Source organism: Lates calcarifer, linkage group LG15 (genome assembly GCF_001640805.2).
Source record: "Lates calcarifer isolate ASB-BC8 linkage group LG15, TLL_Latcal_v3, whole genome shotgun sequence".
NCBI classification, from domain to species: Eukaryota; Metazoa; Chordata; class Actinopteri; family Centropomidae; genus Lates; species Lates calcarifer.
This window is the reverse complement of record NC_066847.1, coordinates 17,452,846-17,471,703: the sequence shown is the minus strand read 5'-3', so window position 1 is coordinate 17,471,703 and position 18,858 is coordinate 17,452,846. Positions and strand designations below refer to the sequence as shown.

Genomic DNA, 18,858 nt, shown 5'->3' with positions numbered 1-18,858 from the left:
TTAACTATGGTCCTTTGAAACTACATGTAGAGCATTATTATACTGTACAGAGTGAGGTTATATCATTCTATAGGCAATTTTTATTTTGTTTCTCATTCATTGTTTGAAAGCCTGATAATGAATAATATCAGCTACGATAGTACATCCATCCATCCATTATCTATGCCACACCCTGAACAGATTGCCAGTCCATAGGTAGGGAAACACATATAGACAAACAACCATTCACACTCACATTCACACCTATGGGCAATTTAGAGTCACTAATTAATGAGTGACATACAGAGAATAAAAAGCCACAGAGAATCAATTTACATTAATTCCAGCAAAATTTACAGTGAAAATACAACATTATTTTTTATACATTAAGAAAGGTATAAAAAGTATATATGGACATTCTGAAAGCTAAGATATAATAAAACAACAGTGCCTTGGCTGTTCAAGTGTTACAGTGAAAAATTAATAATGGCCATGGAGTTTCTGGGTGATCGAGCACTGAAGCAGCTTAAGGCAGACAACTAGGTCCCCAAATTCTTTGACCTGTAACCCAGATGTGACACAAAAAGAGAGAGCAACCCTGAGGGATACATATACCAACTGCTCCACTGACCCAAGAAACATGATGGTGTGTTATGGGGTACTTCAGCTGGAGTATAGGTAGAGCTATCTGTCTATCTGCTTTTTGTATTATTTTTTGTTGCCTCCTCATGAATTAGATATATGTAAAAGATCATAATGTAATACCTTGATGAGTGATATTTATATTAACAGAATAGTAACAGTTTTTCACAGGTGGTGCTGAACTGTGGCCAAAGTTAATATTTTGTAATCATCACAACAGTATGATTTCCTTTGAGCTCAGTGATGACATAGTAATGGCCTATGAGCTCTCCTTCACTTGCAGAGTACATCTTGGAGGTTCTGCACCAGGCACAGAGCTGACAGTATAATGAGCTGCAGTCTTAGTAAATCAGGCGCTGAATACATGCAGATTGTGGTTGCAAACTCAACGAAAACCACAGCGCAAATTTGCAAAATGCCACTTTCTTACTACATCTGGCCCTGTGCATTTTCCAATACATCATGCTGCTGATTTATTAGACTGATGACTCTAGTTAAGAGCTCAGAAGGAGCCTGACTGTTGTACAAACAGCAAACACACACGCAGAAACTTAAGAGATGCAGAGGCAGGCTCTCATGATATGGATGACACTTCAATCTAAATACAAGCTAATCAAAGAAACTCCCTGGCACTGAGGACATTATTGACATATAATCCCAGCCCCTGGGACAGGGAAGCCATCATTCTCCATCCACAAGCCAATCTAAATGGGCTGAAATATTAATATGACATTTTAGGGAATTGGATTTATGGCGTATCAGCAGAATTTCAGCCAATTGACAGATAAGAGTTGTGTGGTGCAGAAAGAGGTATTGCTGGTATTTCTCCTTGTGGCGCTGCATTCTGCCATCGATTTTCCTGGAGGATTATTATTCCAGTTTCTTCAGCAACTCAAGGCAGGATATGGGCTACATTCCCCTCAGCAAGATCATTCTAATTCATAACCCCTTCTAAATGAGTTATTGACTAAGAGAGGTTTCTCTGCCATTCTCAGTCAGAGACGTTTACTTACAATATATACAGCTCTGGTCTCCAAACACTTGTCTCCCAGGTAGCATGAGCAAAGACAGAGACATCTGGAAGACTCAGAGAGAAAAGAGGGCTTTCAGGTGATGGAATACCCCCTCTGGCTCCCATACTACAGATCCATATGTACTGCTTTATGCACACATAGTTGCAGGTGCAGGAGTCTGTGGGCACCTTTAGCACGTTTTGACTAATAAGTTATGAATTACATGAATTATGTTTTCAAATCAGCAAAGGTCAGTGGTTAGGTTAATATTTTTTACAATGACTGCTAAACCAGCTGTCTGTTTAGGTTAAAGGAGAAGTACAACATTTTTGGCAAAAAAAAATGTATTTTCTAGGACAAACTGACATAAAAACATATAGATCAACCTTGGAGAAGCAGATTATTTTGCAAGAGTGGCTTAATAACTTGCAATGAACTTTTTGATTCAGTTTGACACATGTTTCTGCTATGTCCCTGGATCACCATTGGAGTCCGTTTTAAATGAATCCAAGCTGACTACTGCTGCCATCCTCCATGAGGGAACAAGTTACAAATTTTTCAGATCTAGCTTTCAAACAAGATTAAGAATTGAGAGCCACACTAGCGGCTCTGCAAGGCTCAGGCAAAACAATTCATTCAAAACCACAAATGTTGACGTAATGATGGCACTTAGAGGAAATGCCAGGGGTTCAACAAAGTTGGAAGTTAGGAGTCATCCATTCATCTATGCATGTTTATACAAATTTTCTGGGTAATCTATCATATTTTAGTCTGGACTAAGCTGGAACTGGTGGACTTTTAACTGCCTACACAGGAGAAAAGTTCTTGAAAAAACCTTGAAAGAACCTTGAAAATATAAATTCTTGCACAAAAACATGCTCTGGCTAATACAGCCCTAGTAGATATTTTGTACTACAACATTTTGTTCCCATTAAGGGAGAATTGTTACAACAAAATCTATTCCTCCCATTCATCAGACTGAAAGGTTTGTGAGGCATTCATAGTGTAGTCAAACTGTGACTAACCACTTGATTATAAGTGAAGACACTTGTTCATTCATTGAAAATTGAAGGGATGCCACACCCCCTCTTGAATGAAGACATAACTGAGGGCAGAACTGAAAATAATGAAGGAAGAGGGATGTAGCTGAACACAGTTTTTCTTTATTTGAAGATTGCTAACCAAACTTCTTCATATTAATATTGAATAAATGCATTGTGAAAAGGTTTGCAAACAGTAATGCAGAACCAATGAGAATCTAAGTTTATCCTATTTAAGTTCATCACTTTGGTTCTTCGACATGCACACACCATTATTAAATGTCACAGTTATACAGACGTATATATATACATATATATATATATATATATATATATATATATATATATATATATATATATATATATATGTATATATATATATATAGCTGTACAATGGCTGTACAGTGGAAGATCATAGTAGCTTGGAGACATTGCTAACAGTGTCTCAACCACAATGTTCGGTCATCTGCCTCATGCTTGTCTGACGGAACAGATATACTCCCATTTTAATCAATTCAGCTGTCTGCACAGGCCGCCTAAGTCCTTAGAATTTTAGTTACACTGTACACTCATCAGCACAGTCCCAAGCGTACTGTTATGCTTCAAGTCTATTTTACGTAAATTGCAATGATTGTTCATTGGGCTCTGAACGCAGGTTGGCTTAATGCTGTGCCTGAACATCCCCTGTGTAGACACACATGGAAAGACTTTTATAATGCCCTCAGATGCTCTTAAAGCTTAGCTCTTGTGTAAATTAAGAACAGTCATAAGAATCAGGATCAGGATTTGCAGAGGTGACTCTGAATGAGGCAAAACAAAACAGAGCAGAAATGTAATTTCAGCCATGGCTCTCAAGTCACAGAGTCACCGTGGCACCAGGATGCAGCTCTAAGTACACAGTATAGGACAAACCAGAAGGACACAATATTCAGAGTAGAGGATGAGAAGTCCTGGCTTGTATTACTGCCACAGCGATACATGGAATGGATCTGGTCACTTTTGTCCTTTTGTGTGCTCCAGCTCAGCCAGAACAGAGTGTCTCCATCAATGTTAGTCTACATAGCACAAGTCACAAGTCACCTCCAGCTCTGCTCCAGTCAGCATCTAAGACTCAGCTAATTATATCCACAAACCTGCTTTATTTGGTAAAACCAACAGCAGACAGAGGCTGGTTTCAAGCTGAGGGAAGGATGCAGACAAGCAGCTTTTAGAATAATCATTTCATGAGGCATATTAACTGTCTTCATGTGTATATCATGAGCCTAAGAGGAACATAGCATGCATCCTCCTGCTTCTATCAGCCGGGAGAGACACAGCAACTATAGCCAGTCATATCAGAAAAAACACACGCTGTGCATGGGGGCTTAATGCCTCGCCACCGCTCACCAGCTCCCGCTCTCTTTGTTCCCCGCAAATGTGAAATGATATATATATTTTATCCATGTAACTGATTTTGCCAGCTTGAGACAGGTTCAAATTTCTATAAACCAGCTATGAGTGAAATATGAATATTTTAAGCAGCTTTGCACTGATTTAAATATATTTACCAGTAGTGTGTTGGCTGCAGGCCAAGACACAGTGTAATGCTCACAAAGCCACCACTGCTAAACTCAATTTGAGAAAGCTGATAATACAGACTGGCAGCACTAAGGCAAATAAAGTCATTTAAGAAAAATATTTCATTCTTTCATGCTTTGTAAAAATAGCAAGGAGAATAGCACAGATATGAGCAGACATTGGGAGAACATGGCAGAGAGGAAATTAAGCAACAAGAACAACTACTAGACCAGTGTGGTGAGTCATTCCAAAGAACATGTCTATTTACCTCCAAACCTTGAGTAATGAAAAGTTCACCCACATTTGCATGACAACTACAAATTTCATTTAATGATAACCATGTGATCCATGTGAATAACTACAGTTTTTAATCATCTAATAAGAACTATGTATTCAGGAAATCATTGTAAGGCTCAAGTTTAATTCCCACAAACTTTAACATTCATTATTCATCCTGTGTCAGACAAAAGTGTAGCTGTTTGTTTGTCTGTTGATGAAGACCATGTGATATCGTTTACAATTCATAAATACACCAGTAAATGGAATGTTATTTGCAAGGTCAATGATGCACTTTGATGGCAAATAATTCCAAAATTAATTTTGCAATGTGCAAATTAGCACAACAACTAGCTACATTTAAATCAATAAAACATTTGTGTTACACACTCACTGATTTGTTGTTTTGGAACAGGAACTCTACACTCAGAAAATACTACAGAAAATTATCTTAAACTGAAAGAAGAAGTGAAGGGAAGTGCTGCCATAGTACAGTGTGTGCTCTGCTGCAAAGGGCATAAAAAGAGTCACTGACACATTATATGCTTGAGTTACCCACAGTGAAGGATGATACAATGAGTGTTACCATTCTGTGAAGCAGCTGAAGTTCATTCTGTCTCAGCAAACATGCCTACTGGCTGGAAACAGGTTCCCAACAACTGTATAATAAGGACTATGCACTCAGGGTTTTTTCAGTGGCATTAACATTTATGTAATTTCTACTCACCACGAAAACAAGCTGAACTGTTGGTCTAGAGATGTCCATAATCTTAGTCAAGTGGTCAAATTTCAGCATAATTTTCTTATGCGCTACTGGTCAGATTGACATGTAATGTAATGTGGATGTTTATGGTCCGCAGAGAATGATTACTAATGATTTGGAGGCTCTCTAAATTTTTATCTAGCACCACCATCAAGCGAACATTTCTGCTTAAACTTAATTGAATACTAGAAATGTTTTGTTTTTTCATTTCTGTTTATCAGTCCAATACTGTGTTCCAAAGCAAGATAGGCCTGCAGCTACTGATCACTTTTCATGAGGTTAGACATTTATGGTGTCCAGATTGTTCCAATGTCCCCATCAGGCCAGAATTTGCACAAGAAACTAATGGGCAGAAGATCATGAACTTCATTCTTCACATTTACAGAATGAACCATTTCCATTTTGGACACTCCATTAGTTCCACTCCATCAAGTGGCAGGACAAATTGTCAGCATTGCGCACAAAATATCTCAGATCATGGTCAAATTATGATTGTTACAGTTGTTGGATTAACATTTTTGAAATTAACTCCATGGGTCAAAAAACATAAGCAATCATAGTGTCAGGCAGGTTAAGAACAAGGCCTTGTCCTTTGTAAACAACAGTTTGTTCTGTTTTAACTTTCTGCACATGTTGTAAGTCTGCAGACTCACAGTTCTCTTGTGCAGTCAGTACACTAGGTACACTCACTTTCAGGTTTATCTCCAAATTTTTAAATAATTTGGCCAAACTGCTGGCTCCCCAGCTGTCTGATCATCTGACTCCTCATCTTTCTGGACCTGATCTCTATTAAACAATGTCACTGAGTTCCGTGTACCAGCAATATTATACAGTGTTATTATAACCATTCAAACCAATGGCCAGAGCTATGGTAAACCCAAATTTTAATAAACCATGGCTTTTTCTTCAGGTCTAGTTTGTTACATTTATCTACAGGAAACCAGCAGTGGCATTTACTACTATTTTAATGTTATACAGTCACACACCTTCACATCGGGATTTAAACAGTGCAACCACAGTCTTCAAGGGTTTGCTTCTGCAGCTCTGCTAGAGCAGCTGAGGAGCTTTGCCCAAGGGCACTCCTGTATAACTTGAAGAGGGACACAGTGTAATTGATTCTTTCACACTGCCTGTATTTTTTCAAATGGCAATGTTACAATCACATGCCACTGCCACTAATTTCTTATTTGAGACATATCTAAATGTGTCCCAGAGCAGCAGTTTATATAGTATATTCTTGCTTGCATGTAAAATCCATGTGTGTCTTTGGCTTTGGTGGTGGGTTATTATATTTTATTTGTTTATTCAGATGAATCCTTAATGCTTTTGGAGCTGAGTCTAACTTTATCACCCTGCTATCACTGCAGCATGATATCCAAAGTGTTAGCTGAATGCTTGGCATAAGATAAAGGTTGTATTGATGCCCTCATCTCAGTGTCATAAAGCAGCCTTTGCTTTTACAGACACCGGCCACTGTTAATTGAGTTACAGAGAAATGCATAAACATGTTTTACAATAAATTGTTATATACTATTTCTGAGTGAAAGACTCTCTTGCAGAGCACTTACTGATGAAAGAAGTGCTGATGACAGAGTATATAAACTACATTTACAGTGCAGAGCGGCATAATGAACACAAAGGCACTTGGGAAGGAGAACAGCAATGAATATCAGTCTAAATATATATCTATATATATAGGCTCTGTGCTCTGTATTATTGGTTTGGTATAGGTGCACATTCTCTCATATGCTGGAAAGTGAGAGCAGATTTTTGTTAGATCTCCATATCTGTTGCATACTAATGAAAAGAATGGTCATAAATGATTCAGGTATATTTTGGGTTTTGAAGTTGCTAAAAACTAAACAAGGAAGTATATGTGTGTGTGTGTGTGTGTGTGTGTGTGTGTGTGTGTGTGTGTGTGTGTGTGGTTTTTATGCATAAAATGGATTTTGGATTACAGTGTGTCCTTGTCTTACAGTAATAACTCAGGCATCATCAAATGCCTGCTCTCCATATAAAAACCAATTTCCTCTTTTAAAGGTATCTTCCTTTAAAAAACATCCTCCTTAACATGGTTTCATCAAAGCAGATACGTTTTCTCAAATTGAGGTCAAATGTAGTTCAACCAGCATGCCTCTAATTGAAATGACAGCTTTAATTCTAGTTTGGATAACCTTGACTTCTAACACTTCTAATTCTGCTTACTAATTCAAGTAGCAGATGTAGAACTGGTAAACAAATTACAGGCAAATCAGCCATTTGAGCATGAGGATCCTACTCTGTTCTATTGAGTATATAGTGAATGAAGCATCATGTTCAGGCAAAGTGCTAGAGTAGTTTCAATATGATTGGAGATTGTAAGAACATGAACAAAGACAATGAGGAGTGCTTTCGAATGTAAAGGCTCATAATCCTACTGTATGATTATTCATGTTGCTGATATTTGTTCCATTCACAATCCCAGCCTCTATCTGTTCTACATTGTGTGTAATAGGAAGATTTTGACATTTGGGCAAAGGGGGTTTAGGATGTAGTGAGTCTAGCATGCCATGAAGACTGGCAGCAGAGCTTACATGTTAAAAAGCACCTTAAAATTGTATCTATTTGGTTTAACCAGAACAGAAAAGATAACAGAAAAGTATTAACAAATGTTAGCAGGAGTTATGTGAACTATTTTTTGGTCAACAACATCTGGGTGCAGTGACTGTGTGCAGCTTCAGGAGTCTTTGATTTGCTATTAAGTTGCTCGTGCTGAGATAAAAACCAAAACCTGCACTCAATGACTGTATCTAGCATAATAATAACAGTTTACTCAAACAAGATGACTGTACTGACAGAAAGGAGAAAGGCTGAATTATTTTATACAAGTCTACTTTGAGAAGAGAACGTGGGGAAAATAAAATAATATGGAGCCACTGACGGCTGAAAAATGACAGTATGGTTTGGTCTGTTCAGCGAAGTTGAGTTTTATTTTTATCACAGCATAGTCTTAGTCATTAGTACAAGTAGCTACAACTTTTAACATACTGCCCTATTATTCAACAAATAAAAGTCCACAAGTTCATTACTTTATACAAGATATTTTGACAACAGCCTTGTGAGGAATCAGTACTTTATGCACAAACAAAAGATTGACATCAATCTTCTGCATCTTACTTTCCAAAAGAAAGCAAATAAGCATATCTCCCCAAATGTTTCACTAATTCTCTAAGCATGAATGCAATGGCATCAACTGCCTTGTGAATTGTGTTTTTTCAGTGCTCTGCTGGGTTCTGTTTTGTACCCCTCAGGGTTTTTTTTTTTTTTTTATCACAGTCCCTGTTGAATCTTTCACATGCTGCTTGGATTCATATTATAATCATGCTCAATCACAGAGCCTTTTCTACCAAATACTGTACATAAATGAGGCAGTCTCTTTTGATATAAGATTTTCTGACTGGAGTGCATAATCCATAATCTGTTTCATTTCCAACCTAGACCTTATTTTCTTGTTTTTTTAATTATTATTATCATTACTTCTGCCATTGTGATTGTGGATTGCGTTCAAGATTTCATCTCTTTCTTCACAAGCGGGCATAATATAGCTTCAGTTGACTGGAAACACTGTTCTTCAATACACACCCACAGGGGAGGCACAGTTTCCAACAAATGAATCCAAAACATTTTAAACTCAGCACAACATCACACACACATTGCAGTGGGACCTGAATGCTTACATTTTGTTTCCATTTATCCACTGCCTGAAGAGTGCCTATTTTCAGCATTAGATAATTACCGTGGGCCAGTTTGCTGTTCATTGTTCAAGTACTATTGCATTCATGTTATACTAGATTTTGTGTAAACAAGGTCTGTGAACTGCAAAAAGCTGTTCAAATCATGGAACAGCTGCTATGAAAATACATGAAGGAGTGTTTTGCAGCCACTGTTACCTCCCATGTGGTGTCACAAACTTAGGAAGTGTGACAACACAAGCAGTAAACATAATGGGCAATCCAGCAAAGGAGGGAGTTCAAATAACATGACAATTATTGTCACTTATATCCTCTTGTTGGGGACGGTTCTCCCTGTGTGTGCACTATACAGCAACACTTCATAATTTCAAATTATTTAGAATTAATTATAATTGTACTATAAGTCCGTAAAATGTACTGCATTACATTTTGAAAATATGAAAGATAGAATGAATGTCTCTCATGTACCTCATGTAGACTTTATAGGGAGGTATTTGCTCATGAAGAGTCCCTTCTGTTGTCAGTGTGAGTGATCTGAAAGAACCATCCCTTACAGTATTTTTAAGAATCTCAAATGATCACAGTAGTTTAACTCCACAACAGTAACTGATAAAGAAGTGGCAGATTTGTGTACCCTCAGAGTGCATTTTTCAGGAACATCACAGTAATAAGGATGGGCTGCCTTTGTTCTCAGAGCAGTCTCAACTCTTCATGTCATGGATTCCACAAAATGTTTAAAACATTCCTTTGAGATTCTGGTGCATGTTGACATGACTGCATCATGGAATTTCTGTAGACTTGTCAGCTGCACATTTGTATTGTGAAATTCCAATTCTACTACATTCCAGTGGAGTTCTGTTGGATGGAACGCAGTGCATCTTGGATGTCATAGAAAACTGTTGCTACCAATTTTAAAACAAATCTCTACACCCCCTGTACACTTGATTTTGAGTTCATAAAATCATTATCAACAGCATCAGAGCTACACTGCATACACATGTGATCATGAGAATGATGCATTATAACAGATGCATTGAACAGATGCATCATAGACTCACCCAGCCCAAGGAGTGAGGGAAAAAGGGAGATGTCACCCAGTAATACTCTGCATTCTGTATCACTGAAAGGGAGGGCAGTTTTGTCTTGCACTGCATTTTGTTTTGGCTCTGAGCAGAAGATCAGAAGTCAGACTTTTGACAAATGTACAGTTGGGTCTGTAGTGAATAAACTGAAAAAATAAGCTTTTATTCCTCACTGATTATCCAACTCCACCCTCAGGATCAGACATCTGGACCGTCTACTACTTTTTCAGTTGCTACTGCAATGCTATTTCTGGCCACACATGGTTTGCATAAAGACTCTGATATTCATGCCTTGCCTATGGGCTCCTGCATGTGTTCTCTGAGTGAAGGGTGTTGGGTATGCATAACATGTTGCTTCTCAAACCCCTCTCTCTCCTCCTTAGCCTCTTTGTTTATACTGAAGTGGATAAACATGTTGGAAGTGATTTTTACATCAGCCATTCTCTCCTTCTACCATCTGTCACTGCCAGACTCTCTGATAGCTTTAGCTTTATATGCACTGGCAGCACAGTGCCCTCTTCCTGTACTGGGCCATAAAACAAACCAGCAAAGTTTTCTCAAACCTAGCAGGGGACGGTTACAGTTACAATGGTTCTATCAATTCTAATTATTAGTTTGTTAATATAAGATATAGGCTTCCATACTCTGAAGAAGAAAAAATATAAAGTAAGTTTGTTTAAGTTAACATGTTTTTTATACTTACTACACCATGTTTCCATTTGGCTTTGATGACTGTATTTTCTGGTACAGTTCCAGTTTCACTGAAAGCTTGGCCTTATCCTGGATTTTTTTTAGAATACCTCGAAAAGACGCACAAACACAAACAATGTATAAATCAGTCTCTCAACACTTACTTACTTCCTTACCCTGTCTGTTGTTCTCAGCTGTCTGTTGTGAGTCCCAAACCCATTGGTTCCTACTGAGGAGTCACTTAAATCTTTAAATGTGGGTTTATAGTTTCATTTTTAAAAACAGCTCAGTAATTCCCTAGAACAGCCAGACACTAGTTTTTAGCGAACATCCTTCCAACAGGAGGAAATAGTTTATTTGTTGAGGACTATTTTCAAACATGGATTAATACACATTTGTCCTTTTGGTATTTACATCTATGTTCATTATAATCAGACACATCTCCAGGCTGTCTCCTCTGAAAACTCCACCTACAGCTACACTGATAAACTGGAAAACAAATAAAAAGATTATCAGGGAAATTAGCTTGTTCATTGAAGGATGCTGTGATTATCACCTCCCATTTCATACCTAATACTCTCTATTGCGTGATGATCCACTTAGCCACATATTGTTTCCAAGCAGCTCACACTTCTCTGCAAATCTCCTTATTTACAAGTCATCAGTGAGGCGGGGGCTGAAGCCTAGAGGATAATGTCAACTTTTCTGTTCAGTTATTGACAGGCAGGCTTCTCAGAGAGCAAGTTATTTTCTAAAGAGGGAGTTTTTCTAGCTTTGACCTGCAACATTTAGCTTGTCTGCCCCATTAGACAGTGACCTTCATACTAATGCCAACCACGGCAACCATCGCCAACGCACCTAATTCAATCTCCACTCTGCAGAGATCACAGGAAAATAAAGTGCCAGTATAAATTCATGCATTTTTAGATACGCACATACTCTTAAAAATTGCTTCTTTTGGACATGAGAAACCTTGTGGGTGTCCATGGCTCTGTTTCTGTGATGAAAAATTCTGTATGTAATCCATGAATTTCCATACAGTCTCTAAGTTGGAACACTTCCTTGACCTAAACCTTTTTGTTGATGTGGCTATTCTAAAGGAGAGAACTGCTTACTTTCCATCAAAGCTCCTGCAGTGAATTTGTGAAATACATTCTGCTATATTTCTGTGAAGTGACCCTGAATGCGACTTCTCCTCCACACAAGTAATCCAATTTCCTGACCTCACCTGTCTACAATACAACTCCAAGCTCCAGGACATTTCAGCAGACCCAGCAGGTTAGTGTCATACTTGCAGACCTGGCAGACCACATGTTAATATGGTTCAGTCTATCATTGTTCACAGCTGATCTGTATCAAACTGTGTCTTGGATGGGCCATGGGATATCACGTATACGGTTTCCAATGGCATTTTAAGAACTCATTCCATCTGTTTTGAAGAATGGCTACTATAAAGGAATGGTCAGAACACATCCACAAATTCAGTGTTGGGATTACTGCATTAATAGCAAGTTCTTTTCTCAGCTATAATAAAAGCTGCTCCAGAAGCAGAGGAAATCCCATTTGTGAGGTCAAAATTCAACTGGTGGAGTTACAGTCGCACAGTTTTGACAGTGGACAAGTCAAGGTGTAAGGCGTACTAATACTGTGAGTCCCTTGCCCCTTTTTAAATATACACACCTTGATATAGCACACATATACTGTCCCACATTCCTCCCAGCTCACTCTCGATGAGATTAAATGTGGGGATTTAAAGCATTATTGATTGCTAAACAAAATCAAGTAGTATTCACTTAAACAGTGCATATTAGCCATATTACTCTATGTATCGGCTTGTTAGCCTAGTCTGCTGACCTTCCACAAACAAGACTGTCATTGTTACAAATGAATGAAATCATTAAAAGGGAATGTCAATTTTACACATGAACATCAGTTTGCTTGTCTGTGAGTCTGGAGGAACATTATCAAGTCTTGGAAAATGTCACCAGTGCATGAAGAGTAGTTGAGACAATTCAAACTTTTAACATAAAGCCAGAGTAATAAACTGGAGGTGTGGAGTTTGAAGGACACTGGCATTTACTGAGGCGTGAGAGTCTAGTAAAAGACTCTGTTGAGTTCCATCATGGGAAGTATGGGAAGTGTAAGATCCAGTGTTTCGGAAGCTTAACCCAAACTAGTAGATAAAAGTCAGTATGTCTGTGCCTCTGCTGCTTCAGTTTTGACCATTCATTGTTTAACCTGTCTCTCAAAAGTTTCCCCACCTTTAATAAGGTGCAGTACTAAATTGTTGGACAGTCCGTTTAATATTTACATTCATTTATAGTCTGATCAGGGTTCTCTCTGGGCAGCTCAGGTTAGATAACTAAAATTACACTGAAGTTTAACTCAACCAATACAGTTATCTCCTGAGCAACTGACTTGTACCTGATGAATGTTTTCACAAACGCAAACTGAAATCTGTCACACTCTGTGACTGGTTGAAAATGTAAGAAAAAAAACACACTCACACACACATTCACAGCAAACAGATGCCTGCTGGACAGATTTTTCTCAATACAAGAGTGGCTGGTAGCTGATAAAAGTACCTTGGCAAAGGAAAAGAGGAGGAATAAATGTAATCACAAGACATGCTGTCCGACGGACAGATTCAGATTGTAACTGCTGTAACTTCAGCTTGCTGTCTACTGCTGTCGTCAAATACAGACCTCTTTAACTGAGGACTGGTAAAGGTTGTGGTGATATAATGGGATGTAATGGAGCACAGGGTGTTTCCCTTGGCACACTGTATTCCCCCATACACATGGACTGAGTGACTCTAAGCTGGGAGCTAGTCATCGTATAGTGTAGAGAGACAATGACTTTATTGACACCCAGCAGGCCAGAGATTTTATCCATTTACACTCCTTTCACACACTTTTTCACAGCCTACAGCTCTGTCAGCAGAAAAATCAATCTGCACCTCATCAATCTGCATTCATGAATTAAATTTGTATATTGTGGATTTAATTATTGAGGACCAGTGCTATTTCTTCTAATCCACACAAAAACAATTATTTATTATAATTATTATTCAACAAAAAACATGTCTGTTGATATGAATATAACTGTGTGCTGTTCATAGTTTCGTAGCAGTCTGTGAGTTTCTGTACATATGTGCATTATTGCAATTGCGTGTGTTTGCCCACATTACTGTGCATTTTCTGGATAAAATACATGAGTAATTATTTTGATAAAGTAGTTTCTGCAGTGTTTTTCCTTCTGTCTGCTGTCCTTTTCTGTTGTTTCAGCTCTGTGATGCAAGTCAGTGGCCTTAACCTCTTGCAAACCGCTAGCCCCAGCATTAACATGGTGAGTTATTCAAAACAACTGAGTCTTACGTCATGTGGAAACTAATGCATAGGAATATCTTGAATATTTCCATTTGATAAAATTATGCATCTTGAAAAACATGTGGGCTTGGGGTGGAATTCCCGTGTAAGCATCATATACTGCAGCTGCAATTTGTTGGAACAAACATAGTGTATTGCCATACAGTAATGATATATGTTTGTTTTTTTTTAAAGTTAATGAGAAATTTAAGGAGAAAAACATGAGCGAAACATAAAATATTCACATCTCTGAAATATGGATAAGGCATGTAGGCATAGTGTGGAAAATCCTGCATCTTATTCTTCAAAAAAAATTAATAATAATATAATAATAATTTGAACAATAACTGAAGTTACTGCAATCAATACATTTAACTGTTTTTCTCATGCACCTATGCATACACCACTATTATATTGGTATTTGTGTGCATTGTGTGTGTATGTGTGTGTGTCTGTATGTGTCTGTGTGTATACACATCACATCTGAAATCACCACATCTAGCACCATAAAACACACATTTTAACACCCACACGCAGTGTGTGACATGAACTACTACACATATCAGTCCCAGCGGAAAACACACATGTGGGTGTGGTATTGAAGTCTGCAAACCTTAACTATTTCTAATTTGAAACTTTATAAATAGCAACAAGTTACAGACTGGCCACAATTGCCAACTCGTGTATTTATTGATCATTCATATATTTCTAATTTTGGCAGCTTACATGGAATGCAGGTCTGTGCCAGCTCTTTTGATACATTACCCCTCATGGACCTGAAACAAGTTGTTGCACTGCGAATAACTCTCAGAACAGCAACTCAAACTATTTTTCCAAGTGAGGAAGGGGAGGAAAAGTGAGTATCCAACAAGTGACAGCATGACAGCAACATGGTTTGTGAGAATGAAAAGACACCGATTCAACTTTTAGGGCTACACGACAGAAAAAAAAAAGTAGTAGCTCACCAAATCTCAAGACATGTGGCATCCCATGAGAATATCCCCCACAGTGTAATAGCAGCAGTAGAAGCTTGAAGGTGCACCTGAATCTCGCACTAAACATCAGCAGGGAGGCAATCTTCATGGTGTTTATGTGGCGCACAGGATTTTTATTCCCTGAATCTGTATATCCCCAGATTTTTTTTTCTTTCACTCCTTTAATGTGAAGCGAGGCGACTGCAAGATCACGGCATGATCACCACAGGCGGGCTGGGCAACGGTTTCCCCACATCCATTTGGCAAAAAGCACTGCGTGTCCAGCTCACTGCGCCAAGAAGAAATAGCCCTCCGACTCAGCTGAGGAAGATGATGGTAGAGGTGGTGGTGGTGGAGGTGGCGGGGCATCCATGTTAGGCAGGGCTCAGCTTGAAGAAATCCATCTACTGAGAGACACAGGCAGAGATTGGAGAGGGGTGAGAGGGAAAGACCGGAGGTTTGTGAAGATCCAGCGTGACCAAGTGAGAGTGTGAGTAAGTAAAGCGGCGGTCTAAACAGCCTCGCCAGCCTGAGCTCCTCCTGCTGCACTGCCGCACAGCATCTGACGTCGAGCCAACACTAGTAGTGGGAAAGCGCACAGGGTGGATCGGGCATGTTTCTCGGCTACTGTTGACCACACTTCGCCCCTTGGTCTATACCGCCTGCCTAAACTGTCATGCCTCCCCCACTCCTCCCGCTACCCTCTCTCCTCCTTCCTTCCTTCTCTTCCCCTGATGTCGTGTCCCCGGCCAGTCAGCCGCCGCTCTCCGGTTTCCCGTCAGATTTTTCCTCGGTTCGGTTAGGTTCAATGGCCGTTGCTGGCAGCGGAGCGCCGTCGTGCACCGCCGTATAAAAGCCAATCTCTATATTTGAAAAGAACGCCTGTTTTTGATCGGAGTCACTCAAGCTTGGACTCCTATGAGGGCTCCGTAAACCGAACCTGTCACTGTACACTCAACATGATGAATAGCCTCTGTTCACTCACGTTGTATTTCAGCACTCATGTTCTATCTTTGGAATTGTTACTTTTTTATTCTCTACTTTTCCTCAGATTGAGGCTCCACAGCCTGTTAGATAAGAACACTCAACATCAATTGTTCATTTCACGCGTGTCGTCTAACTTGTGCTCGCAAAAAGTACCTGCTTCTCTGTATGACCACTGAATTACTGACGGTGCTTACATGGTCTTAAGAGCGAGGAAATTCCATTAATGTGCATATCCAATTCAGTATTTTCCCGTAGGCTACCCTGTGGCCTCTAACCTGTTATTCACAAATACATCAAAAATTCCACAGCGGTTTTACAACCACATTTAGTTTAGTTTAGTTTTAGCGGATTTCTAGACATAGAAACACAGGTCATTGCTGTAAATGTTCATACAGACAAATTCTTCTTGTTTGATCTGACGTATAATTTCATAATTTACACAGGATCCAGAATATTGCATGGAGGCCAAGATCATTTAAACATGGAGCGAATAAAAAGAATGCCAAGCTGGCTTCAGACTGTCATTTTAAAAAACACGCTATGACAAAAATATTCTTTCCTCCTGAAATATCATCAGTTGTGTGATATAAACTATCTTATCTGGATTTAAGACGCACTCTAAAGGAGTGAAGGGTCTGACATTAAGGCCATACTTGACGTTTGCCTTGAGGAGTTTTCAGAACCACGGACAGAGAATCAGTGGATCAGTCTTTGAATGAGGCACCATGAACAGTCTTCGCATTTTAAATCAGAATATCCATTAAGGGTGCTTCAACACCCTATACAGAGAACCTATTTGAAATAAGTCTGTGTAGATGGGGTTTATATTTTAGACAAGTGTTTGTGTTGATGAGGTTTCAGCACCACAGACAGCTACTCCGTGGCTCCTCATCTGCTCCTGTTTTATTTTGCGAGCTTCCTCTGTTGGTTGCCTGTTTAATTAGCAGCGGGGCATTCTGTTTGGATCAAATCCATATGATGATACAGTTTATGCCCAAAGGTTAAATATAGCTTCACCGCCTGCTTCCATATTAACATTCATTTGTTGAGACCAACACCTAAATGTGTGCCCCGCTTGACTGTCCATCATTTCCAATATTTCCGTTGAGGTGACATGAACTAATATGTGAGTTGTATGCACAAGCTAAATCTAATACATATAAATCTAATATATATATATATATATATTTCAAAGATGCCGTGCTCATTATCATGTTTACGGAATTAGGGCATCATTTGCAGTGGGTACAGTCCACACCTGACACAACATGCAGTGGAACTAACAAGTTGATTTCCCAGTTTTTACATTTTTTTTCCACAATATCCGCAAATGTTAGAGACTGTCAGGAGTTTTCCTGAGATAATATGTAACTAATGGGAGAAACAAAACAGACACCTGAGATGTGTTTGTCTCTGTCTGAGCAGGCCTAATTCGGTGCACTATTTTAATTCACATACCGGTTATAAGGAGAAGAAGCAGCCTTTAACAAATACTAACACAAAGCCGCCGTTCTCTGATAGCAGTGCGTAACGGCCGGGAAGGTGTTTATGGAATCTGCGGGGTTGGCAGGTGAAAAAAGCACAGCGGGCACCAGTGCAATACTCATCTAGATTTTTGTACGTTCATCTCTTTTTACAGGTCTAACTACGGCTCAACAAATGCCCCTCTGTACATTTGAAAAGGGCTTTTAAACAGGCTGAGCGGAGCCTCTCTCTCCACCAGGCAAAGCTGCGTGATGATAAAGTTGATTTAAAACTAATGTGCTCGTCAACTATACAATTTAAATGCGCGGCTCGTGTCAGCTAGCCCTCATGCAGCGCCGTGAACTAGAGGCATTATCTACACATCATTCATAAGGCGGTCGGCATTTAATGATTCCCATAATGTCTTTCAACCCCAACAACAGAAAAGGCATCAGCCCGAGGAGGAGGAACCCGACAAGGCGACAAGCGCCTCCACATAGAGGTCGAGCAAAGACAAGGGAGGTCACGTCTCTCCAAGGCTTTTTAAAGCACAAGTCAGAGCCTATTTCTGAGACACTAAAATGTTCTTTGCGTCCTGAGTGCGCAGGTTAAAAGCGGCTTTGCCCCTGTGAACTCACGGATCAACTTCAAACCTGACCGGAGAGGTGCGTAGCGCTGTTTTCTGCGCGTTTTGCAGGTTGGAAACGATATGAAAAAGCTTTTACTTCGGTCGCGCCTATTTCCAAAGATATAACCTGTTCATGACAAGATGTGACGCGAGGAAAAAAATTAAAGCGCAGCAAACATATGTGAATAAATGCAAAGTTTGAACGAATGGGCGTACCTCAGGTAGAGCTGGAGCCGGGAAGAGTCACCAGAGCAGCACAAAGAAGTTGATTTGTTTCTATGGAGAAACCGTGTCGCTTCCCCCGCACTTGCATCTGGTAGCGCTGCGCTCCGGCCGAAGGGGAGACACGCCTCCTGTCGGACGGCAGGACTCACTGCTGGGTGGGTGGGGTGGAGGGCACACTGGACCACGGGGACTCACAGCTACAGAGTCTGGACTCGGTGTCAGCTCAGACCGAGGCGCATTATAACCCCGTAGCCGCTGGATAGTTATGAGCCTGTGGACGTTTCTACTGTGAGAAAGTATACAATTGCAATGCAGACCATTAAAATGTGGAAACTTTCGGGCGAAGCTCAGGGTGAGCAGCAGCCTGATATTGTATGTTGGTAAAAATGCACTAAATAAATGCACCCAAATATGGTATATAAGATCAATGTTCCCCCCA

The 18,858-nt window shown here is 39.6% G+C and overlaps 1 protein-coding gene across 4 annotated transcripts in view; it reads right to left on the bottom strand.

Annotated features, from left to right (window-relative positions):
* grik2 (glutamate receptor, ionotropic, kainate 2) overlaps positions 1–18,528 on the bottom strand; it is a 246,601-nt gene extending 228,073 nt beyond the window's left edge. For 2 of the 4 annotated variants that reach the window (XM_018665721.1, XM_018665722.1), the window contains exon 1: positions 15,107–16,021. In XM_018665721.1, the coding sequence (XP_018521237.1) occupies positions 15,107–15,224 (118 nt within the window). In that variant the 5' untranslated portion in view covers positions 15,225–16,021. Of the gene's footprint in view, positions 1–15,106; positions 16,022–18,410 lie in introns of those variants that run through there. The other 2 variants (XM_051076104.1, XM_051076105.1) reach the window with 2 other exon arrangements.
* Positions 18,529–18,858: the final 330 nt, after the last annotated feature.